General features: G+C 45.3%; 1 protein-coding gene across 1 annotated transcript in view; it reads right to left on the bottom strand.

Annotated features, from left to right (window-relative positions):
- The window catches only part of QKI (QKI, KH domain containing, RNA binding), a 107,724-nt gene extending 107,572 nt beyond the window's left edge, over positions 1-152 (bottom strand). Inside the window, exon 1 of the mRNA XM_006882825.1 lies at positions 14-152. Coding sequence (XP_006882887.1) covers positions 14-133 — 120 coding nt within the window. The 5' untranslated portion in view covers positions 134-152. The remainder of the gene's footprint in view (positions 1-13) is intronic.
- Positions 153-19,769: the final 19,617 nt, after the last annotated feature.

The raw sequence follows: 19,769 nt of genomic DNA, 5'->3' as shown, positions 1-19,769 counted from the left end.
AGCGCACACTCACATCCGGGTACTCTTTCACAGGTACGTAGAGTTTCTCCTGCAGCTGGACGATGGGCCCCACGGCATCCGGCAGCTCTGCACTTCTCTTCTCTGTGCTCCCGTTCAGCGTGTCGTTGTACATGTCTTTCCGAACTCTGCTGATTTCTGTTGGAATGAAAAGTTTAAAGGTGTTGTTAGGCAGAGATTCTTGCTAGTCAGAAAATTTTCAGAAGAAATGAAAGAGAGGGACAAAGAGGATGATCTCATCAATCAAGTGTTAGGATTCGGGAAAAGTGACAATGCACTCGGTCATTCGTGGAGTAAGCCCACATTTTACAGGACAGATAAAATGGAAAAGAGCAAGACTCAAGATGGACTAGCAACATGACCCAACCCACCATGGCAGGGAGGATGGGGCAGGGCCAGCCAGCGACTGGCTCTAGCAGACCTACACCGTTGAGCCAATGACACGCCACAGTGCCAACCTACACACTGACGCTCTGAGCCAGAAGCAACTCCTACCTGACCCTCCAACTGCTTTCCAAGGCTGTAAACCTTTTTCCCTGGGAGCCACCGAAGGAGAACTGTCAGAGGAGGCATGGACAGAGGGAAGTGGTTTGGGTGTTGTTGTTGTGTACTGTGTCAAGTCACAAAGGACTCGGAGCTGACTCTCCAGCAGGCTTTCAGAGGCAACATTTCACACGGGCACAAACTGTCCATCTCTCTTCCCCGGAGCAGCCAGTGGTTCAGAATGGCCTGCCTGTGGGTTGGCAGCACAGCTCCTGACAAAGACCACCAGTGTTACCTAATTTCTCCTAGAAACCGAGTATATGCTAGTCAAACAGCATCTCAGACGTGACTAGCCCCCATATCATCTTTTCAGCACCCTGTTTACAGACCTGCGGAACCTTTCCACATCTATCCTGAGTGAGACTGAAAGGGATGCCCTGTGTGACATTTCAGACTTTTCTGACACACAGACTGCACACCGAGCAGAAGTGTGAACATGACACACACACACCCGGGTCAGAGCCACGGGGACGGAGAAGGCAGTACTGAACGTACCCGAGGAACACAGGACTAAGAAAAGATAAAGAAAACTCGGGGATTCAAAGACCAGGTGAGCAAGCATCCTCACATACCACCAAAAAGCACAGGGAGGTTAGACGAAAAGTGGACACCCTAGATTTGACCACCAAGACATCAGTGCTCAAAAGTCCCATGACAAACATCCCAGTAGAGACTCAACACTGAGAATGAACAAAATATAAGCAAGTAGGGTCCCGAGACTGTGAAGCTGTCACAAAGGCAGATCCCTCCTCCTCCACCCACGGATTTGGCGTGCCACAGAGATAAGGCTTTGTTTTGGGGTAGCAGCACATCCCTATGGACTGCACTACCAGAGGCACCAGATTGAGACACTTCAATTAACACCCCTCTCACTGACTCACTCACTCACACTAGCTTCTTTTAGAAATACGTATGAGAACTCTAAATTAATCAGTTCTAAACAAAGGGACAGCTCTCTCTGGACTCTTTCATGAAACTATTACTACATGAAGCAGCAAAGACCCCACCCCCTGGAGCCCAGGTCTAACCAGGGTTGTTCTTGCTCGCCTTAGCTGAGGGCCTAGGGAAACCTCTCCCCACCTGCTCACTGCGCCCTCACCAAGGAAAAGCCCTGTCTCCTCTTTTGAATGTACTCTTAACACACACTTTGCAAAGTGGAAGCTATTACTATTAAATAATTATCTATGAATGCATGCTCTTACACTTTTCCAAACTAGTTATTTAACTCTATTTCACTGAAATAAAATTCAACACAACAATTGGACATTATCGTATGTTCTTATTCACTTACAAAGTTTTAATCAGTGAGAAAAACTGCACTGTAATGTATTTCTGCCTTCAGAGATGACAATATTCATTTTATTACAAATTTTCTCTCTCAACAATTTGCTTGTCAAGGCTTACCTATCAAATGCTAGTCTCTGAATAGCAAATTAAATCAACAAAAATGAGAAGGGAAGTTGGATTTGACGATATTACATGCAATACTTGTTTCTTAGTTATTTTGAACACTTTTATTTATAATACAATCTTTCTGAGCATTTCATTATCAAATTAATCCTTGGCTTAAGCTAGTCAAGGACAGCAAGCTTCCAACAACCACGCAGGAATGGTTGGTAAGGTTTTATATAAGGACGAAAGAAGAAGAAGAATCAATGTGTTTGGGCCACAGTGTTGGAAGAGTCCTGAAGAAGCCCCAAGACGGCCTAAAGAACAACAGGCGTCTTGGAGAAGATGCAGCCACAGTGCTCCTTAGACCCAAGGCTGGCAGAGTTTGGTCTCTCATACTGTGAGAATATTGTCAGGAGAGGCTATTCCTTGGATAGGGACATCCTTCTAGGAAAGGCTGAGGTGTCAGTAAAGGAGAGGGAAACCTTCATTAAGAGGGGTCGTGACCCTGACTGTGGCAGTGCGTTCAAGTGTGTCAGGGATGATATGGACGGTGCAGGGCAGGACATGGTTCACAACTGTTGCTGAAAAGGTCACTCACAGGGAGCTCTGGTGGCTGAGTAGTGGTAAGAAGCTGCACTGTAATCCCCGAGGTGCGAAGTTTGAATCCACCAGATGCTCCACTGGAGGAGGGACAATCTCCTCCTGTATCAGTCAGATCTCATCTGACAGTACACACACAAAGATAGTAATTTAAAAAAAAACCAAAAAACGTCACTAGAAGTCAACTATTTGTAACTCGATGGCACCTAACAACAACATGTAGTAATTTAAATGTAATTCACTGCTTATGCAATTGGCATAAGCATAGCAAGTAGTTAACCATGAGGTACTGAACAAACAAAAATTACAAATATAAGGAAAAAACTGATGGAACAGAAATTTTTTATAGGCCAATAAAACTATTCTGTATACAAAACTAAAAGTGAACACTAACACACGGACTTTGTTTAATGATAGTGTATTAGTGAGTGCTCCCCCCAATTGCACCAGATGTGCCACTAGAACCACGGATATTGCTACCAGGAATACCACTGAAGGCAGGGAGGAGTAGCCTCCAACTGTACTTTCCGGCTGGTTTTCCTTAAGCTTTAAAATGCCCTACAATTAGTCTGAGAGGGAGCTAGAGTGGAGTCCACACCCCTCAGGGGGTTCTAATCCAGAGGGACGGGCAATGTCCTCCCCTGTGATCTGTAGTCTCTGAAAACCTGCTGAGGGCCTGTAACGGGCCTCATTCCAACTGGACAGTGTTAAGTTGTTAAGAGTATGTGTTTTCAGCTGCTTCTTGTTAAGTGCCATCAAGTCACCTGCGACTCATGGCCACGCCACGTACGTTAGCTCTGAATCCTCCCTATCCTGAGCCAATCTCACTGTCTCCAACAGACCTAATTCCACTGCTCTGGTTACTGAGTTAATCCTGGGTCTTCCTCTCTTGTGCTGTCCCTCCACCGTTCCAAGCGTGATGTCCTTCTCGAAGGACTGGTTCCTCCAGGTCACGTCACGTGTCCAAAGTATGTGAAGATGGAGCCTCAAAATCCTTGCCTCCAGGAAGCAGCTTGGCTTCACCCTCTGCAGGACAGATCTCTTTGTTCTCCTGGCAGTCCACTTTTCTCCAACACCACAACTCAAAAGTCATCGATTCTTCTTCAATCATCCTTAATTACTGTTTAGCTGTCGCATGCAAAGCAACTAACTGCAAAGACCATGGCCTGGGTCAGGTGCACCTTAGTCTCCATGTTATGCTGCTCTTCAGTCCTCTAGAGAGGTCCTGGACAGCAGATTTTCTCAAAGCAATTCATCTTTTGATTTCCTGACTGCTGGTACCAAGAGTGTTGACTGTAACCACACAAGCTGAAATTACCAACAATCTCAATCTCTTTTCTATCAAGGTGCTGTCAACTGGCCCAGTTGGTGAGAATCTTTGTTTTCTTGATGCTGAGCTTCAATCCATATTGAAGGCTGCAGTATTTGACTTTCTGCAGCACACACCTCATCCTCCTCGATTTCAGAAGTAAGGTTCTGTCATCTGTGTAACAGACTGTTGATGAGTTTTCCTCCAATTCTAATGCCACAATCCTCCTCATAGATCCCAGCCTGCCAAATGACCTGTTCTGCATATATATTGAAAAGGTATGGAGACAGGATACATCCCCAACACATTCCTTCCTGATCCTGAACCATGCAGTGTTTACCTGTTCTGTTCTGATTACTGCTTCCTAGTCCAAGTATTGGTTTCTCATAAGCAAAACCAAGTGTTCTGGTATCACCATTTTTCTTAAGGTAAGCCAAAATGTGTTGTGATCCACACAGTCATATCCCTTTGCATAGTCAATAGAACACAAATAGATATGCCTCTGGTTCTTTCTGCCTTCAGATTTAGTTGATTTTGGCTTTGATGTCCCTAGTGCCACAGCCTCTTTTAGACCCAGCCTACACATCTGGTAGTTCTCTGCTGATGTACTGTTCCAGTATTTCTGGACAATCTTTAGCAGAACTTTGCTTGCATGTGATATTAGTGATGATGTTGTTATGTGCCGTCGAGTCACCTGTGACTCATAGTGACCCTATCTATGTACAAAAGCCCTAAAAGCTGCTCTATCCCTTGCCAATCTTAATGTCTCTGACACACCTATCCCCACTACCCCAGTTAATCAATCCATCTCATTGGTCTTCCTTTCCTGCGCTGACCCTCCGCCCTCCCAAGCATGACATCCCTCTCCAAGGACTGCTCTTTCCATGCAACATGCCCACAGTATGTCAGATGAAGCTCTGATACATACCAAGTAACTGCAAAGACCAACGCCTGTATCAGGCATACATACCTTAGTCTCCAGACTGACATCACTGCTTTTTAGTACTTTGGAGAGAGAGGTCTCTGACAGCAGACTTTCCACAGTGCAATGCGTTTTTTAATTGCCTGACTGCTCGTACCAAGTGTTAATTGTAGAGCCAAGCAAACCAAAGCTGTTAAAAATCTCAAACTCTTAACTATCTATCATGATACTGCCAATTGGCCTAGTGGTGAGAATCTCTGTCTTCCTGATGTTGAGCTTCAATCCATATTGAAGACTGCAGTCCTTGACCTTCTGCAGCAAGTGCTTCAGGTCCTCCTCAAATTCAGCAAGCAGGGTTGTGTCATCTGTATAATGCAGACTGTTGATAAATCGTCTTCCTCCAATCCTGATGCCACCCTTCTCCTCATAAAGCCCAGCCTCCTGGATAATCTGGTTCCACATACAGATTGAAAAAATGTGGAGCTAGGACACATCTTTGACACACACTCTTCCCAATTTTGAACCACGTAGGGTTTCCTTGCTCTGTTCCAATAACTGCCTCCTGGTCCAAGATATTAGTGATAGTATTTGATAATTTCCACATTCCACTGGGTCACCTTTTTTTGGAATGGAAATAAATACAGATCTCTTCCAGTTAGTTGGCCAGGTAGTTGTCCTCCAAGATTTCTTTGAATAACTTACGGAGTGTATCCTGGGCATTAACTGTTTGCTGAAATATGTCAAGCAGTATTCCATCAATTCCTGGAGCCTTGTTTTTTGCCAATTCCTTCAGAGAAGCTTGAAACTCCTCTTTCATCACCACAGGCTCTTGATCATGTGTTGTTTCGTGAAATTCTTCTGTGTCAGCCAATTCTTTTTTGGCATAGGGCCTCTGTGTACTCCTTCCATCTTTCTTTGATGCTCTCTGGGTCATTCAACATTCTGCCTTCACCATATTTAAGAATATCCTTAAATAACAGGCCCTATAGTATGCATCAGAGGGCTGGACAATGACTAGAGATGATAGTGGGAGAATTGGTGCCTTTGAGCTGTGGTGTTGGACAAGAATACTGATGGATTGCTAGGAGAACAAACATGTTCATCCTAAATAGGGTAAAACCAGGCTGCTCCTTGGAGACAAGGATGCTGAAGCTTGGTTTGACATACTTTGTACATGTTGCAAGGAGGGACCAGTCCTTGCTTGGGAGGGTGGACGGACGGTAAAGGAGAGGAAGACTGTCGATGAGATGGATTGATTCAGTGACTGGGGCAATGGGGGTAGGTGTATCAGAGACAATAATATTGGCACAGTATAGAGCAGGATTTAGGGCTGTTGTACATAGGGTCACTATGAGTCACAGGTGACTCGACAACACATTAAAAACAACAGAATTTTTAGTTTAGGACTCAATACAAGTTTCTAGTAGTATTTAAATTTCAACTTTAATAAATGCCTAATTCTTTTTATAAATTTAGACTAGCACTGATAACAAAATGTGACAATGATATAATTTGAAGAAAATCTGTACAAAATCTGCTTATAAATAGATAGAAGGATCCTAAATAAAATCATCAGCACATTAAGACAAAATACACCAAGACAAAGTGGAATTTGTACCATAACACAGGAACATTCAATATCTATTAATGTAAGCACTCATTCAAATGAAATAGACAGGGGTGGATCCTGGACGTGTAGGTTAGTAAATACTGAGAGATTCGACGGTAAGCAGGAAGATATTCCGATGACTCTTTTACACATGTGCACACGCACTCACCTTCATATACACAAATACTCAGGTGGTATACACAGAAGGATCACTGCTCACTTATGCTGTATTTCTAGAAATATTTACACAACTCTCCATCATTATTTCAGGCCAACTTAAAGTCCATATTCCAGATACTGGATGGAATACTGCTACAACAAGCAAGTCCTTAAGAATTCTGGGTGAGCTGATGAGTGGAGGAAGAGAAGAGAGAATCAACTAGGTCCTGTGAGCCCAGCTCTCAAAAGGACTCGGTCCACCGAAGGCACAAGGGTGGCACAAGGGCTAGAAGGGCAGCACAAAGGCATCAACAGTGCTGCGAGCACTGGGCCAAGGAGACAGCCTCCAAAGACGGGGGGCAGGTGCCAAAGGCAAAAGGACACACAATGACCTGCAAGCCTGTTATCTCTAATTCTTCCATCTCTCTGAGACAGGGCCCTCAGTTGTGGGCCTACAGCTTGCGTTAAGACACAGCCCTGATGCATATAAAAGAATCTCAAAGGCACAGCTTCCTCTCGTCCACCATCAGGTCTAACCAGCTGAACAAGATCCCCTTTCCAGCCTGGAAGCTACTGGCCCTTCCTGGGATGCTGTTCACATCAGTCAAGTCAGAACACGCCCCGGTCCAGTTCTGAAAGCCCTAACTCCAATGTTTTAAAAAGCCTACCGACAGGGAGTAAAGTGTACAACAATGAATGAATGGCAATCCAGGTTCTCTATAAACTTTCATTAAAATCTCTATTTAAAAAAAAAAGAAAGGACGAGAAACAAGTAAAAAGCCTACCCACAAGTCCTTGCAATCAGAGCTCTCATTATTGTTTTCCCACCAAGCTGATTATCATTATAGCCACAGTATTCTAGAAACATGCACTGGGGTACAGGTAAAGATCTTTCCTACAGGTGTTCACTCCTGAGTGCGCCATCACCAATATAGTGCACCTGCATTTTATACGCCTCACAATTCTACTCAACTTTGTTTTCAAAATGTGTGCACAGAAACTGTTGGAGGAGTGGGTGAAAACTCCGGGTTGCAGAGTTTGGTGGGCAGAGGGAGAGGGGGACATAGGTCCATGGTGATTAATTTTATAAAACACTATATGGGAATGATCGTATGAAACTATGAAGGAAGAAATGTGGATGGACATGAATGACACAATGAATTTTGTACACAAACAAATATAAAATGAAAATGAAATTTAAAAAATTCAGTATGCTAATAGCTTTATTGTAACTGGAAACCACTTCCTCACAGCAGACACAATTAATGAAACTAACCTGAGAAGCTCAACTTCAAGAAAACAGGTCTCAAGGGCCCAACTGATAGCATCAAGACAGACAGTGAAGAGACTGAGATTGCTAACAGCTTCAGTTTGCTTGGTTCCACAATCAACACTGTTGCTAACAGCAGACAGGATATCAAAAGACAAATTGGACTGGGAAAGACTGCTGTCAGAGACCTCTCCAGTACTGAAGAGCAACAATGTCAGTCGGGAAAGTAAGGTGTGCCTGATCCAGGCCATGGTCTTAGAATTACTTGCTATGCATCAGAGAGCTGGACAATGACTAGGGATGACAGAAGGAAAGTTGATGCCTTTGAATATACCATGAACTGCTAGGAGAACAAACAGGCTCATTTTGGAAAGAGGAAACCAAGCTGCTCTTTGTAGGTAAGTGTCATGCATACTTTGGGCATGTTGCAAGATGAGACCAAACCTTGGAGAGGGACATCATGCTTGGGATGGTGGGGGGACAGCGCAAGAGAGGAAGACCCTTGATGAGTTGGACTGACTCAGCAACTGGGGTTAAGGGGGTAGGCGATTCAGGGACAGTAAGGTTGGCTCAGGATAGAGCAGGGTTCAGAGCTGTTGTACACAAGGTTGCTATGAGTAGCAAGCAACGTGATGACACAACTATGTCAATTTTCACATACACAATCAACAATAATGTATCACATAGGTACTGTGCAGCAGGCACGGGCCCAAGCCTGGGGAGAAAACACTGCAAAGACAGATGTGGTCCTAGTTCTGTCAGAAATCAAGACTCAAATAATCGCTGAAGCAGCACATCCAGGAGTGTTCTCTTAAAATGTCCTTGGTCCATGATGAGCAAGTTTTTACCTAACTACACAAGAGTCTTTGGCCTGATGAGTGGAGTTTGACAGTAATTCTTAACACAAGTATAATTAAAAAAAAAAAAAAAAAAGTCCTTGGTCACTTGTCCTTATATTAAGTCATCATTTCAACTCTTTCTGAACTTCTATACCTTAGGAGTCTGTAGTATTATGGAAAGGAGTTACAAACCTGAACCATCTGTAAGGCACATGACCCAAGGTGGAATGGTGGACCCCACAGGTGAGGAGAAGAACCAGCTGCCACAGAGCTGATGTGACTTACAGTGACTTCACAGGACAGAGGGGAGCTGTCTCAGACTTCACAGGACAGAGGGGAGCTGTCTCAGAGAATTTCTCCAAAGCTGTCATATTCATAGAAGCAGACTGTCTTATCTTTGTCCCTCAGAGCACCAAGTGGGTTTGAACCATAAACCTACTGGTCAGTAGTGGTACATTTAACCACTGTTCCAGGGCAGTTCTTTGTTACAGGTTTACAGTTCTCACCGAATCTTGAAATAATAATAATAGTGAGGAGTGTATCTGGACGTCAGGGAAGTCTGGTGGCATCGGTCATAAAGGCTGCATCTCTCTTGGCAGTTTGACCTGTGCCATCCTTACTCTTCTTGACACAATACAATGCATGGCGGATGTCACCATCTCAATTGACTTGGTTGAGGGTCGTCCTCTCCTTTGCTGACCCTCCACTGTTCCAAGCATCATGTCCCTCTCCAAAGATGAGCCCCTCTTAGCCCGAAGTATGTGAGGTGAAGCCTCACTATCTTTGCCTCCAAAGAGCACCCTGGCTGCACCCTCTCCAACACATGTATGTTTGTTTGTTCTCTGGCTGTCTATGGGATAGTGCTCTTCCTGAACACCTCATCTCAAAGGCATTAAAAGTCTCTGTCAGCTCTACTGTACCGCTCTCAGATGCACAGCCATCAGAAAAATTATGGCCTAAATGTGATGCACCTTAGTCCTCAAATGTTCATTATTATTACTCAGTAATTTGGAGAGGTTCCTAACTGCAGACTTTCCCAGTGCCATACATTTCCTGATTGCTGGTACCAAGGGAGTTAATTGTGGATCCAAGTAAGATGAAGTTGTTGACAGTTTCAATCTTTTCTCCATCTATCATCATGTTGCCTACTGGTCTAGTAGTAAGAATCTTTGTTTCCTTGCCTTGGAAATGCGATCCATGTTGAACATGTATTCTCTGATCTTCTGTAACAAGTGCTTCAAGTCCTTTCAGTAAACAAGGATGAGTTTCCCTCCTGATCCTGATGCCACATTCCTCTCCAGAGTCCAGCTTGTGTGTGTGTGTGTGTGTGTGTGTGTGTGGTGAGGGTGTTGTTGCTGATTGACTTCAAGTAGAGAATGACTCATAGTGACCCTATGAACAAAAGGCCTGAAGTCCCTCTATAACTACTGTATTTATCAAAGTTCATAGTTTCAGGAGGAATGTTGTTTAGGAAGTGGATGGCCACTCCTGTTTCCAAAATATTTATGTATGTGTATATGAGATATATATGTGTATATATATATGTATATCTACATATGTGTATATGCGTGTGTGTATACATATATATCAGTTATGAGTCAGTTCCAACTAGACAGCAATATGGTGGCATGCTGTTTTGTTTGGGTTTTGTTGTGTGTTTTTTTCTGATGCGTCTAATATGAATGGTTACTGAAATCAACTGCTAACAAAAGGTTGGAGGTTCAAATCCACCTGCAAGACCCATGTAAGAAGGTCCTGGAGAGCCCCTCCACAGAGCAGCTATAGGTGGTAAGCAGCTGACCAGGAGTTAGGCCCAGTTCCATGGTAACAGGCCAAGGTTTACCTGTAACAGAGACAACTGCCTCAGTACTAAGACATGGCCTCAGAGGCCTGTCAACAGAAACCATAGATTTAAGACCAGGTAATCGGGATGGGAGTGTCAGAGACAGTGCGATTGGCACAGGATGGAGCGGAGTTTAGGGCTGTTGTACATAGGGTCTCTATGAGTCACAAGCGGCTCAATGGCACATACCACCACCACCACTGTGGAAACCCTATGAACCTGGAGTAAGGATGAAAGTCATGCATAGAAGTGTCGAGGACTTTTGTTCATAGGGTCACTATGAGTCGCCTATGACGGCACTTAACAACACAGAGACCAGTTGGCCTAGTGGACCAAAAGCAACGCTACCAAGCCAAAGGTGGGTGACTTCTAACCCGCAGCCCTTAGGCCTGTTTTTCATTGTTTTTGTTCAAACATTCTTCTAAGTCTTATAGCCCTGGTCTGTCCACTTGCTGTACAGAGGTAACTTGTGGTCACTGTGAAGCTGAACACTGTGACACTGATGTGTCAAATGTGATAATGGTTACCCATGATGGACAGTGTTTGGTGGAGCTCCCCGATTAAAACAAGCTTGGAAGCAGGAGTGGCATCCACTTTCGTAAATAGCTTGCCTCCAGAAACCCTATGAACCTGGAGAAAGGATGAAAGTCATGCACGTGTTGAGGACTTTCATTCATAAGGTCGCTATGAGTCATCTACAACTCAACGGCAATTAACAACAACAACACTGCGGAAGTCTATAGTCACTCTGAGCTGAGCAAGCGCCCTGGAGCACGTGACTTCACTCTGCTCATTTTAAGAAGCCATCCCCTTGCAAGCACGGAGCAGGCATGTATCATGGACGCTGTGCTGCTGACTCAACAATGGAACAAATTATATCTCATTTAATTCCAGGCAGCTACTTTTAACACGCAAGGGGGGGAAATATCAACTAGCAACAATATTCCTGATTAGACTTTGTATTTGAGTAGATTGCACTCGTAGTCCAAAACTTTAAGTACTACATATATCCAAAAACTTCTCCAACAAAAAGGGAAGCCACAGACTGGGAAAAAATGTTTGGTAATGACATGTCAGACAAGGGACTTATATCTAGAATTTATAATATACTCGAGCACCACAACAAGATAAAGGTAAATATAACCCAACTGAAAAAATGGGCACAGGATATGAACCGACACCTCACCAGAGAAGACATTCAGATGGCTAACAAGCACATGAAGAAATATTCAAAATCCCTAGCTCTAAGATGCAAATCAAAACAACTATGAGATATCATCTCACCCCAGTAAGAAGAGCAAAATTTAGTAGAACAGCAAACATCAAATGCTGGCGAGGTTGCAGAGAAACCGGAACCCTTATTCACTGCTGGTGGGAGTGTAAAATGGTACAACTACCTATGGAAGGCTGTGTGGTGCTTTCTAAAAGTTGAAAATAGAAATGCCATTTGACCCAGCAATTCCACCACTGGGAATATACTCCAAAGAAACTACAACTGCCACCCAAGTAGATATATGCACAAGCATGTTTATTGCGGCTTTGTTCACAATAGTAAAGAGTTGGAAACAACCCAAGTGCCCATCAACAAACGAATGGATAAACAAACTGTGATATATTCAACACAATGGAATACTATGCTGCACTGAGAAACAAGGAACTCATAAAATAAATATTATACAAAATGTGTGACGCTGGAGGGCATTACGCTGAGCGAAATATCTCCGTCACAAAAGGACAAATACTGCATAATGCCACTGTTGTAAAGCAAGACTGACATGGGGTTGAGGGAAAAAACTGTTTAAAAGGGATATATGATTGGGTATTATTGTCATGACAGGAGTCCAGAATGAAGGTTGCATAGTAGCATGGACCCTGGGGGAGGGACTGTATAACAATGAAAGGATTTTTCTTTTACTTTCAAAGAGAAGGGGGGGGGGGCAGTGAGAAAAGTTGCAACAATGAATGACTGGGAACCCTAAGTCTCTGTAAACTTCCATTAAAGTTAATTTAAAAAATAACCCAGAAACAAAAAACTTTAAGTACAAAAGAAACTACACAATTAAAGTCCACATGAAATTCTCTTCAAACTTGGAACAATCGCAGAACACCAGTGCTAGATCAAGTGGCAATGATCTTGTCCCAGGAAGGCTGACACCTCTCAAGTTGCACTGGGAGGCACCAGGCCCCACCGAGGAAGGAGGTCATCTGAGCTGGCCTTCCCGCACAGTTCTTCTGACTGAGAGGGTGCAGGAGGGAGCAGCCATCATGGCGAAGCCAACGGACCCCAGGTGGTTGGAGAATCATCCAGCCAGCCTTACTCAGGGTTTCATAAAGGACTTCTGAAAATCTCTTCACACTCATTTTTAGAGGATGGAAAATAAGGGGCTCAGCCGCCCTGGTGTCACTGCTGACCACACTTGGACAGGCATGATCCCACAGTCAGTGGTGACAAGCGCACTGTCCTTGCCCTCTGCCAACTGCAAGCCGTCCTGAGGGGAGCTCCAAGTACAGAGCTCCACGAAGATGGTAATGCTCCATGAGTCAATGGTTCCTGCTGGTTCACAACACAGGCAAACAGGCCATTAGGAAGACCGTATGTGGGAGGAGGAGCATCCTCACAAAGTGAGTAAAGCTCAATTTTCTAATTGAGAGGCAGTCTTTCTCATTTAAATTGTAATGGATTATAACCCAGGAGGACCACACCAATATAAATTATTGAACACACACACACACACACACACACACACACGATAAGTGACAGCAATTCTTTCCAGCAGAATGCCAATTAAGGACCAAACAGGAGGTGGTGACACTCAGAAAATCACCACGAGGAACGTGACTACCAGCGACAACCACCCAGCAGACGTCAACACAGGGGCTCACGCGCAGGCTGGGAACCCGAGTGAGAATCCCTGCCAGTGTGGCGGCAGGTGCTGCTAAGCGGAGTCCGACCACAGGGTATCTATGAACAACAGACCTGCACCCTGTCCTAGCCTTACAACCTCCGCACAGTGGTGCCCACTGCTGCAGTCACTGGGTGAACCCACGTGGTTGAGGGTCTGCCTCTCCTTCACTGACCCAAGCATGATGGCCTTCAAGGAACAGCCCCTCCTAGCAGTGTGTTCAAAATACATGAGACAGAGCTTCACCACTGCTCCTCCAAGGGGCATTCTGACCCCCTTTTCTAAGTCATACTCATTTGTTCTTGCGGCAGTCCATGGGATATTCAATACTCAAGTACCACCGTTCAAAGGCTTCAAATCTTCTGTCATCCTTATCACTGCCCAGCTCTCAGATGCAGAGCCAAGTAACTGAAAAAGACCAGGTGCATGCCAGAAGGTTAACCCATGGTAAACAGGTTTCAGTAGAGCTTCCAGGTAAAGACAGACTAAGAAACAGGATGGGCCATCCACTTCTTAAATAGCAGAGCTCTGAAAACCCTACAAACGAGAGGACCTGGGTAAGTCACAGTATGAGAGAACTCTCCACGTAAGGGAAATGACGGTACAGCAGGGGAATCCTGCAGACTTCCTCTGAACCAGCTACACCGCAGGGAAATGCAGCACCCAGGCAAGCCCACTACTTCTGTTATGTCTCTGCAAAAAAGGCACAACTGAATCACAAACAGAAAGAACTGGATCCCAGGAATGAGAACACCTCCAGATCGCTGAGGTCATGGAAGACGGCTGCCCGCAGCCTGACAGGTCAGCGCCGGTGCCCAGGAAGGGACGGGGGCGGGGGGGCACCACCAGAGGAAGGAAAACACCCCGCTCCCAATGGCTCAGCATCAGCCTTACCATTCTGCTCCGAGCCGCGCTACGCTTCTGCACGCTGTTAACACTGATAGCTGCACTCTTTATCTACTTTCCATTAAGTCTAAACACCTTTCCAAATGACAAATTATAACAAAAGCCTTCATGCTGTAGGTATTTATTCTACGGAGGTGAGAGAGTGGGGGATGCTGTCTATTCTACACAAAGGCCAGGCCACGCCCCCCACGCCCTTCACTGTCTTCTCCACTGTATTACCAGGAGACAGAGGCCTCAACTTTTACTCCGGAGCAGCTGGATTCAGACCATCAACCTTCTGGTTTCCAGCCCCAACACATCACACCCACACCAACACTTACTTTTCTAGTCTGTGAAAAACCAACAGGAAAATGTCTGTTCACTAATAAAACTGAACATCTCAAAAATAACCTCATCTACAGATTAAAAAGTTAATTTAAAATTTTAATTGTACATATTTGCTTTCTTAAAATAAGCACTCATTACCAGTCACCCAACATACATAAGCTTTTACTGTTAAGTATAAAGGCTTACTCAATCAGTTAATTCTCCAAAATAAAAATTACCTAGCGAAAAGCTCAAATATTAACCTCAGCTAGATTTACACATTGCAAAAGTTCCATATATGTGTCTTAATTAGAGCCTAAAAATGTTGGCAGTATGTGGAAAAGCATTTTCTTTTACACAGTTTAAAAACATGCACATACAAGGCAGACCTAAACTCGGGACAGGTTATGATTCACACACAGTAGTCTACTAAAGACAGTCCCTGGTCATCAAGTACTGACTTGGGGGTAATTCCATCTTGTGCTTTCATGTTGTCAATCTGTCCTCACTTTGAACTGGCTGAACCAACATCAACATTCCCCCCAACTCGAAATAAATTTTTCATCACAATCACCCCCACTTGTGCCGTTTTAAATCAATGAAAAGGCTTCCAGCCTTTTTTATTTAAGTGCAAGAAAAGAATAGACAAGAAAAGTATGGACCTGCTTCAACCAACCATACTGTCCCCGCAAAACGGACCTGTTGTGTCCCCCAGGACTGCCCGCCATGTGCATGCCTTCCCAGTGACCACCCCAGTGTTGGGGGGCGTGGCCGGGTCTGCATGTATGTGACAACCTTTGACAAACCCGAGTCTCCACTTCTGTGTCCACGTAACCACAAGTCCACGCAACCCACAGGAGAAATGGGGGCGTTTTATCCATATTACTCCTGTGGGAATCACACATTTAAATATCAAAAATTATCTCAACCTCAACACTATCAAGTTAGAACTGACTTGCTGTAAATCCCACTGGGGAAGAACTGTCACAGATGGACGGACTACACCACCAGGGCTGAAGCTGCTGGACAGCAGATTTACTCAGAATTTCGCCTTCCCTGAGCACCAACTCCTCTGGACATGGGTGGTGAGAAGAGGCAAAATGGTGTTTTCTCTGCCTGGAGCTAAAGCCTGCGCTTCGTCTGACAGGAATCTGACAAAGCAGCTAAAAGAAAGGAGACTCCCACCTCTCTTCCCAGAACACAGTGTTAGTGTCCCTGTTGGGGGGAGAGAGAATGGATAGCCTTCCTTAAATGATAACTCATTTCTTTGATGTTTCATTATCTTTTTAAATTGTATTCCAAATTCCAACGACATCCAACGGAGAAAAAGCCGCTGGTACCCAATCACACACCCTAGGATGATCAGCACACACCTTCTTTCCATAAAACCAAAGCAACAGAATGCCAGGCGACTGTCACAGAGTTCAAACGGTCTGTGCAAGGTCTCGGCTACAGAAAAGGGTGGGGGTGGGGGTTAAGTCAGAGCAGCAGTCTACTGTCCAGAGCATTCCCAAAGGTCCTCTGCCATGAGCAGACTCAGTCAGAAAGGCCTAGAACTTCAGCAGAACAGACCACATCTGCGGTGGGAGCAACACCCTCTCCCAGCTCTCAGTGGTCCAAGTCACAGGACTGAAAACACTGCTGGAACACGACAGGTGCTGTGCGAGGGGGCACAGGTGGCAGCCTGCAGGGAGCTGCACTGCCAACCCAAAAGTGTCCACCTGCCACTCAGAGACAGGAAGACGTGCAATCTCCTCCCCAAGATTTACCAGCTCAAAAAAATCCACCGGAGAGTCAGCTAGGAGGTGGTTCCAACTCCATGCCAATGGGTTTCAGTTCTCAAGTGACATGCTTCCCTTTAATTAAACCAAAGTGGGTTCTTTTACACAGAAGAGATTCAAAAACATTCCAACTTATGTTCTGCCGTGAGCAGAACTGTTCACCTTTTCACTGTTGCTTACTCTATGTGTTCTATAACCTTAGACAACCACCACAATGATCTTATTTAATGGAGACTATAGTACTCTCTTTGAGATCATAAAAGTTTATTATGAGAAGAGGCTAAACCCTATCAAATGAAAACTACTGATCCAGAACTTACATTGGTAGGAGACACCCATTTCCACCCTTCTGCTGACACCCAGATTGCTACGTCCCACCACCTACTTAACACTTCTACGTGATTGTCGACCAAGTCTCAACCCTTAGTCAACGTTTGCCTCTCTCAGGATCAGAAAATGGCAAATTCATCCTTGCATATTTCATTTCTAACTCACCAGCAGATACTCTGTACCCAAGAAGCACTGAACATCCATCGACAGCCAAGAGAACAAAAGGTACGTCCTGGAGAGGGTGCAGCCGAAGTGCTCTTTGGAGGGAAGAACGGTAGGGATTCACCTCACATACTCTGAACATGTTGGTAGGAGGGGCTGTTCTTGGAGAGGGACAGTATGCTGGGAAGGGTGGAGGGTCAGAGGAGGAGAGGAAGACTCTCATGGGTAGACTGACATGGTCACTGCTGCAATGGGCTCTATGTGTCAGAAAATGTGAGGATGGCGCCGGATAGAACAGGGTTCAGGTCCTCTGTTCACTGGGTCAGTGTGAGTCACGCTCAATACAATGGCACCTACCACGACCCCCACCCCCACCACTCTGCTTTCCAGATCTGCCTCCCGTCTTCACCACGTCAGCCACCCCGGCCTCCTGCTTCCACCACAGCAGCCAACGCAGAATCTAAGTGTGCTGCTCTGCCCACACCTAGCTCATAGGGCCAAGTGCCTCTGGCCATTTGGTCTCAGGCCCCCACGCTTAAAAAGAAGTGTGCTGAGGTGTGGGGAAAGCTCTGCTTTAAGAAGGCTCAATTGTGTCCCCTAATTATATACCAGAAATGAAACCAGGAAAAAACTTTTAAACTGTTTAAATTAATTTGGAAGTATCAATAAATGTTGATAACAATAACACTAGTAACACACAATAATCACTATCACGGAAAAGAAAAATTGTTTTTCAAAAAAAATACCAGAAAAGAGCCGCTGTCTGTCTGAGGAGCTGGGTTTGCCCGTCCTCTGCACCCAGAGCACACAGCACACCACCTCTGGAAAACGTCACCATATACACACACAGCATCCCGGAAAAGGCAAAGGGCATGATCGCGAAAATCACCTGACCTCAGACACTCTCAAAGGGTCCCCAGAGCAAGTGCTGAGCCCACTGCTCCAGATGACTCCATCGAGGAGACCACCTCAAGTCCTGCACAAACCTACGGTCAAGGGCCTCCAGGAGCCCAGGCCCTGACTCCGCCAGCCTCGGGGGCTTCTCTAGCACAAGCTCCTTACCACCCGGCCTGCAGGAAAGCTGCTCCCCAGAGCAGGCACCCACCATGAAGCCCTCACCTCCTTCACCAGTCTGCCTCCAATGTCAGTTCTCACCGCCCTTGAAAACTGCAGTGCGCCCCAATTCGCCCAGAACCCTGGGATCCCCTCCATCTGCTCACACTGCTTCACGTACTACAAGGGGCTTGCCGGCTGCCTAAGAACTGAGGTTCCCAAGGGCTCACCCGTCTTCACTATTCTTAAGGGCCTCCAAGTTGCCCAGACCCTGTGAACAACCGACCTGAGCCTTGTCGTCCCTAGGGCCTTGCTTATCATCCCTGAGCCCACTGCAGCCCACAGTCACAAGTCTTCTCGTCTGCTGACCCTTTCCATGCAGGATGTCCTGTTCTACGGAATAGCCTCTCATAGTTCTTGGGAGGGAAACCACCACCTTGTCAACACACCTCCCTGGGTGGGGCTATCAGCACAAAAGGTACCAGGTCACACTGACCCCAGTGACCCTCCTCCAGAGGGTGAGAGTCACTGCATCTGAGTGCAGGACCCAAGTCACCCCACCCGCTCATTCCTCAAGTGTGTGGGGGGAGATGCACAGTCGTCTAACACATGACTGAACAGGACGCTACTGGGAAACACAAGGCTGCCCATCCAAAGCTCTGAGAAAAGGCGGAAATGTGAAATATTGTACAAAATGGGTGACCATGGAGGACGTTATGCTGAGTGAAGTATCTCAGTCACCAAAAGACAAATACGGCATAGTGCCACCGTTATAAAAGAGGACTGACATCGGGGCTGGGAAGAGACTGAGAAAGAGGGAATAAATAATGTATACTGCATTGAAATAGATGAGGGAGAGACCTGCTTAAAAGGCATAGATGACTGGATATTGTTGTGACAGGAGTTCAGAATGAGGGTAGCATGGAAGAATTTTCTTTTTTTAATGTTTAAAAAAAAAGTTAATTGGGGTGAAGGGTGGGCAGGGAGAAAAGTGCAATAATAATGGAAATCCAAAGTCTCTGTAAAACTTCATTAAAATCAATTTAAAATGTAAAAAAAAGATTAAAAAAAAAAAAAAAAGAAAGAAAAGGCGGTAATGACCCCTGTTGTCCATGCTTTGAACTTCTGTGTTATGGTCATCACAATGCTGGTAAACTCTATTCAAATCATATTTACAAAAATGTTAATAATAATCAAAGAAAAGCTCTGCTCTAACTACAATCCATTTCCTCATAGCAGAAACTATTAACAAAGTGCAACTACTTTGTGTTACAAGTGTTTTACTGATCAATGATACATTACAATGGGTTTTCACACAAGCCATCAACAAGCACCTATCATATACCTGCTGTGCCCCAGGCCCTGACAAGAGAGTAGGGCGAAAAAAGCCCTGGTCTCGCTCCTTCCAACGCTGAATCCAATCAACCAAAGCAGAATACCCAGACATAACGCAAAGTCTGGGAGCCTAGTGGCAAGAAGCTGCAGTGCAATCCCAAACGCACAGGTTCAAGGCCTCCTGCTGCTCCACGGGAGAAGGCTAGGCAATCTCCTCTCGTGAGATTAACTTCCTCTGAAAACCTGCCAGTGGGTCAGCTACTGGCAGTTCCGACTCTATGGTCCAAAACACGAAGTCACAGTAACTTCAACTCCTGATGAGTTTCTAGTCTGAGCAGTAACCTGTAGCATCAGGTAGTAGGGTGAGCCCTGTCCCGCACATCCACCTTGCAGGCAACTATCAGGAGTGACTCTGTGTGCTGTGGTCTGCATGGACAGGAGCCAGGCGGTCTCAGGAGTGATATCCAGGGCAAAGGTGACATCCCCCCC

Source organism: Elephantulus edwardii, unplaced genomic scaffold (assembly GCF_000299155.1).
Source record: "Elephantulus edwardii isolate Elephantulus edwardi_28Jun2011 unplaced genomic scaffold, EleEdw1.0 scaffold00024, whole genome shotgun sequence".
Taxonomy (NCBI): domain Eukaryota; kingdom Metazoa; phylum Chordata; class Mammalia; order Macroscelidea; family Macroscelididae; genus Elephantulus; species Elephantulus edwardii.
This window is presented reverse-complemented; position numbering and strand designations above follow the sequence as displayed.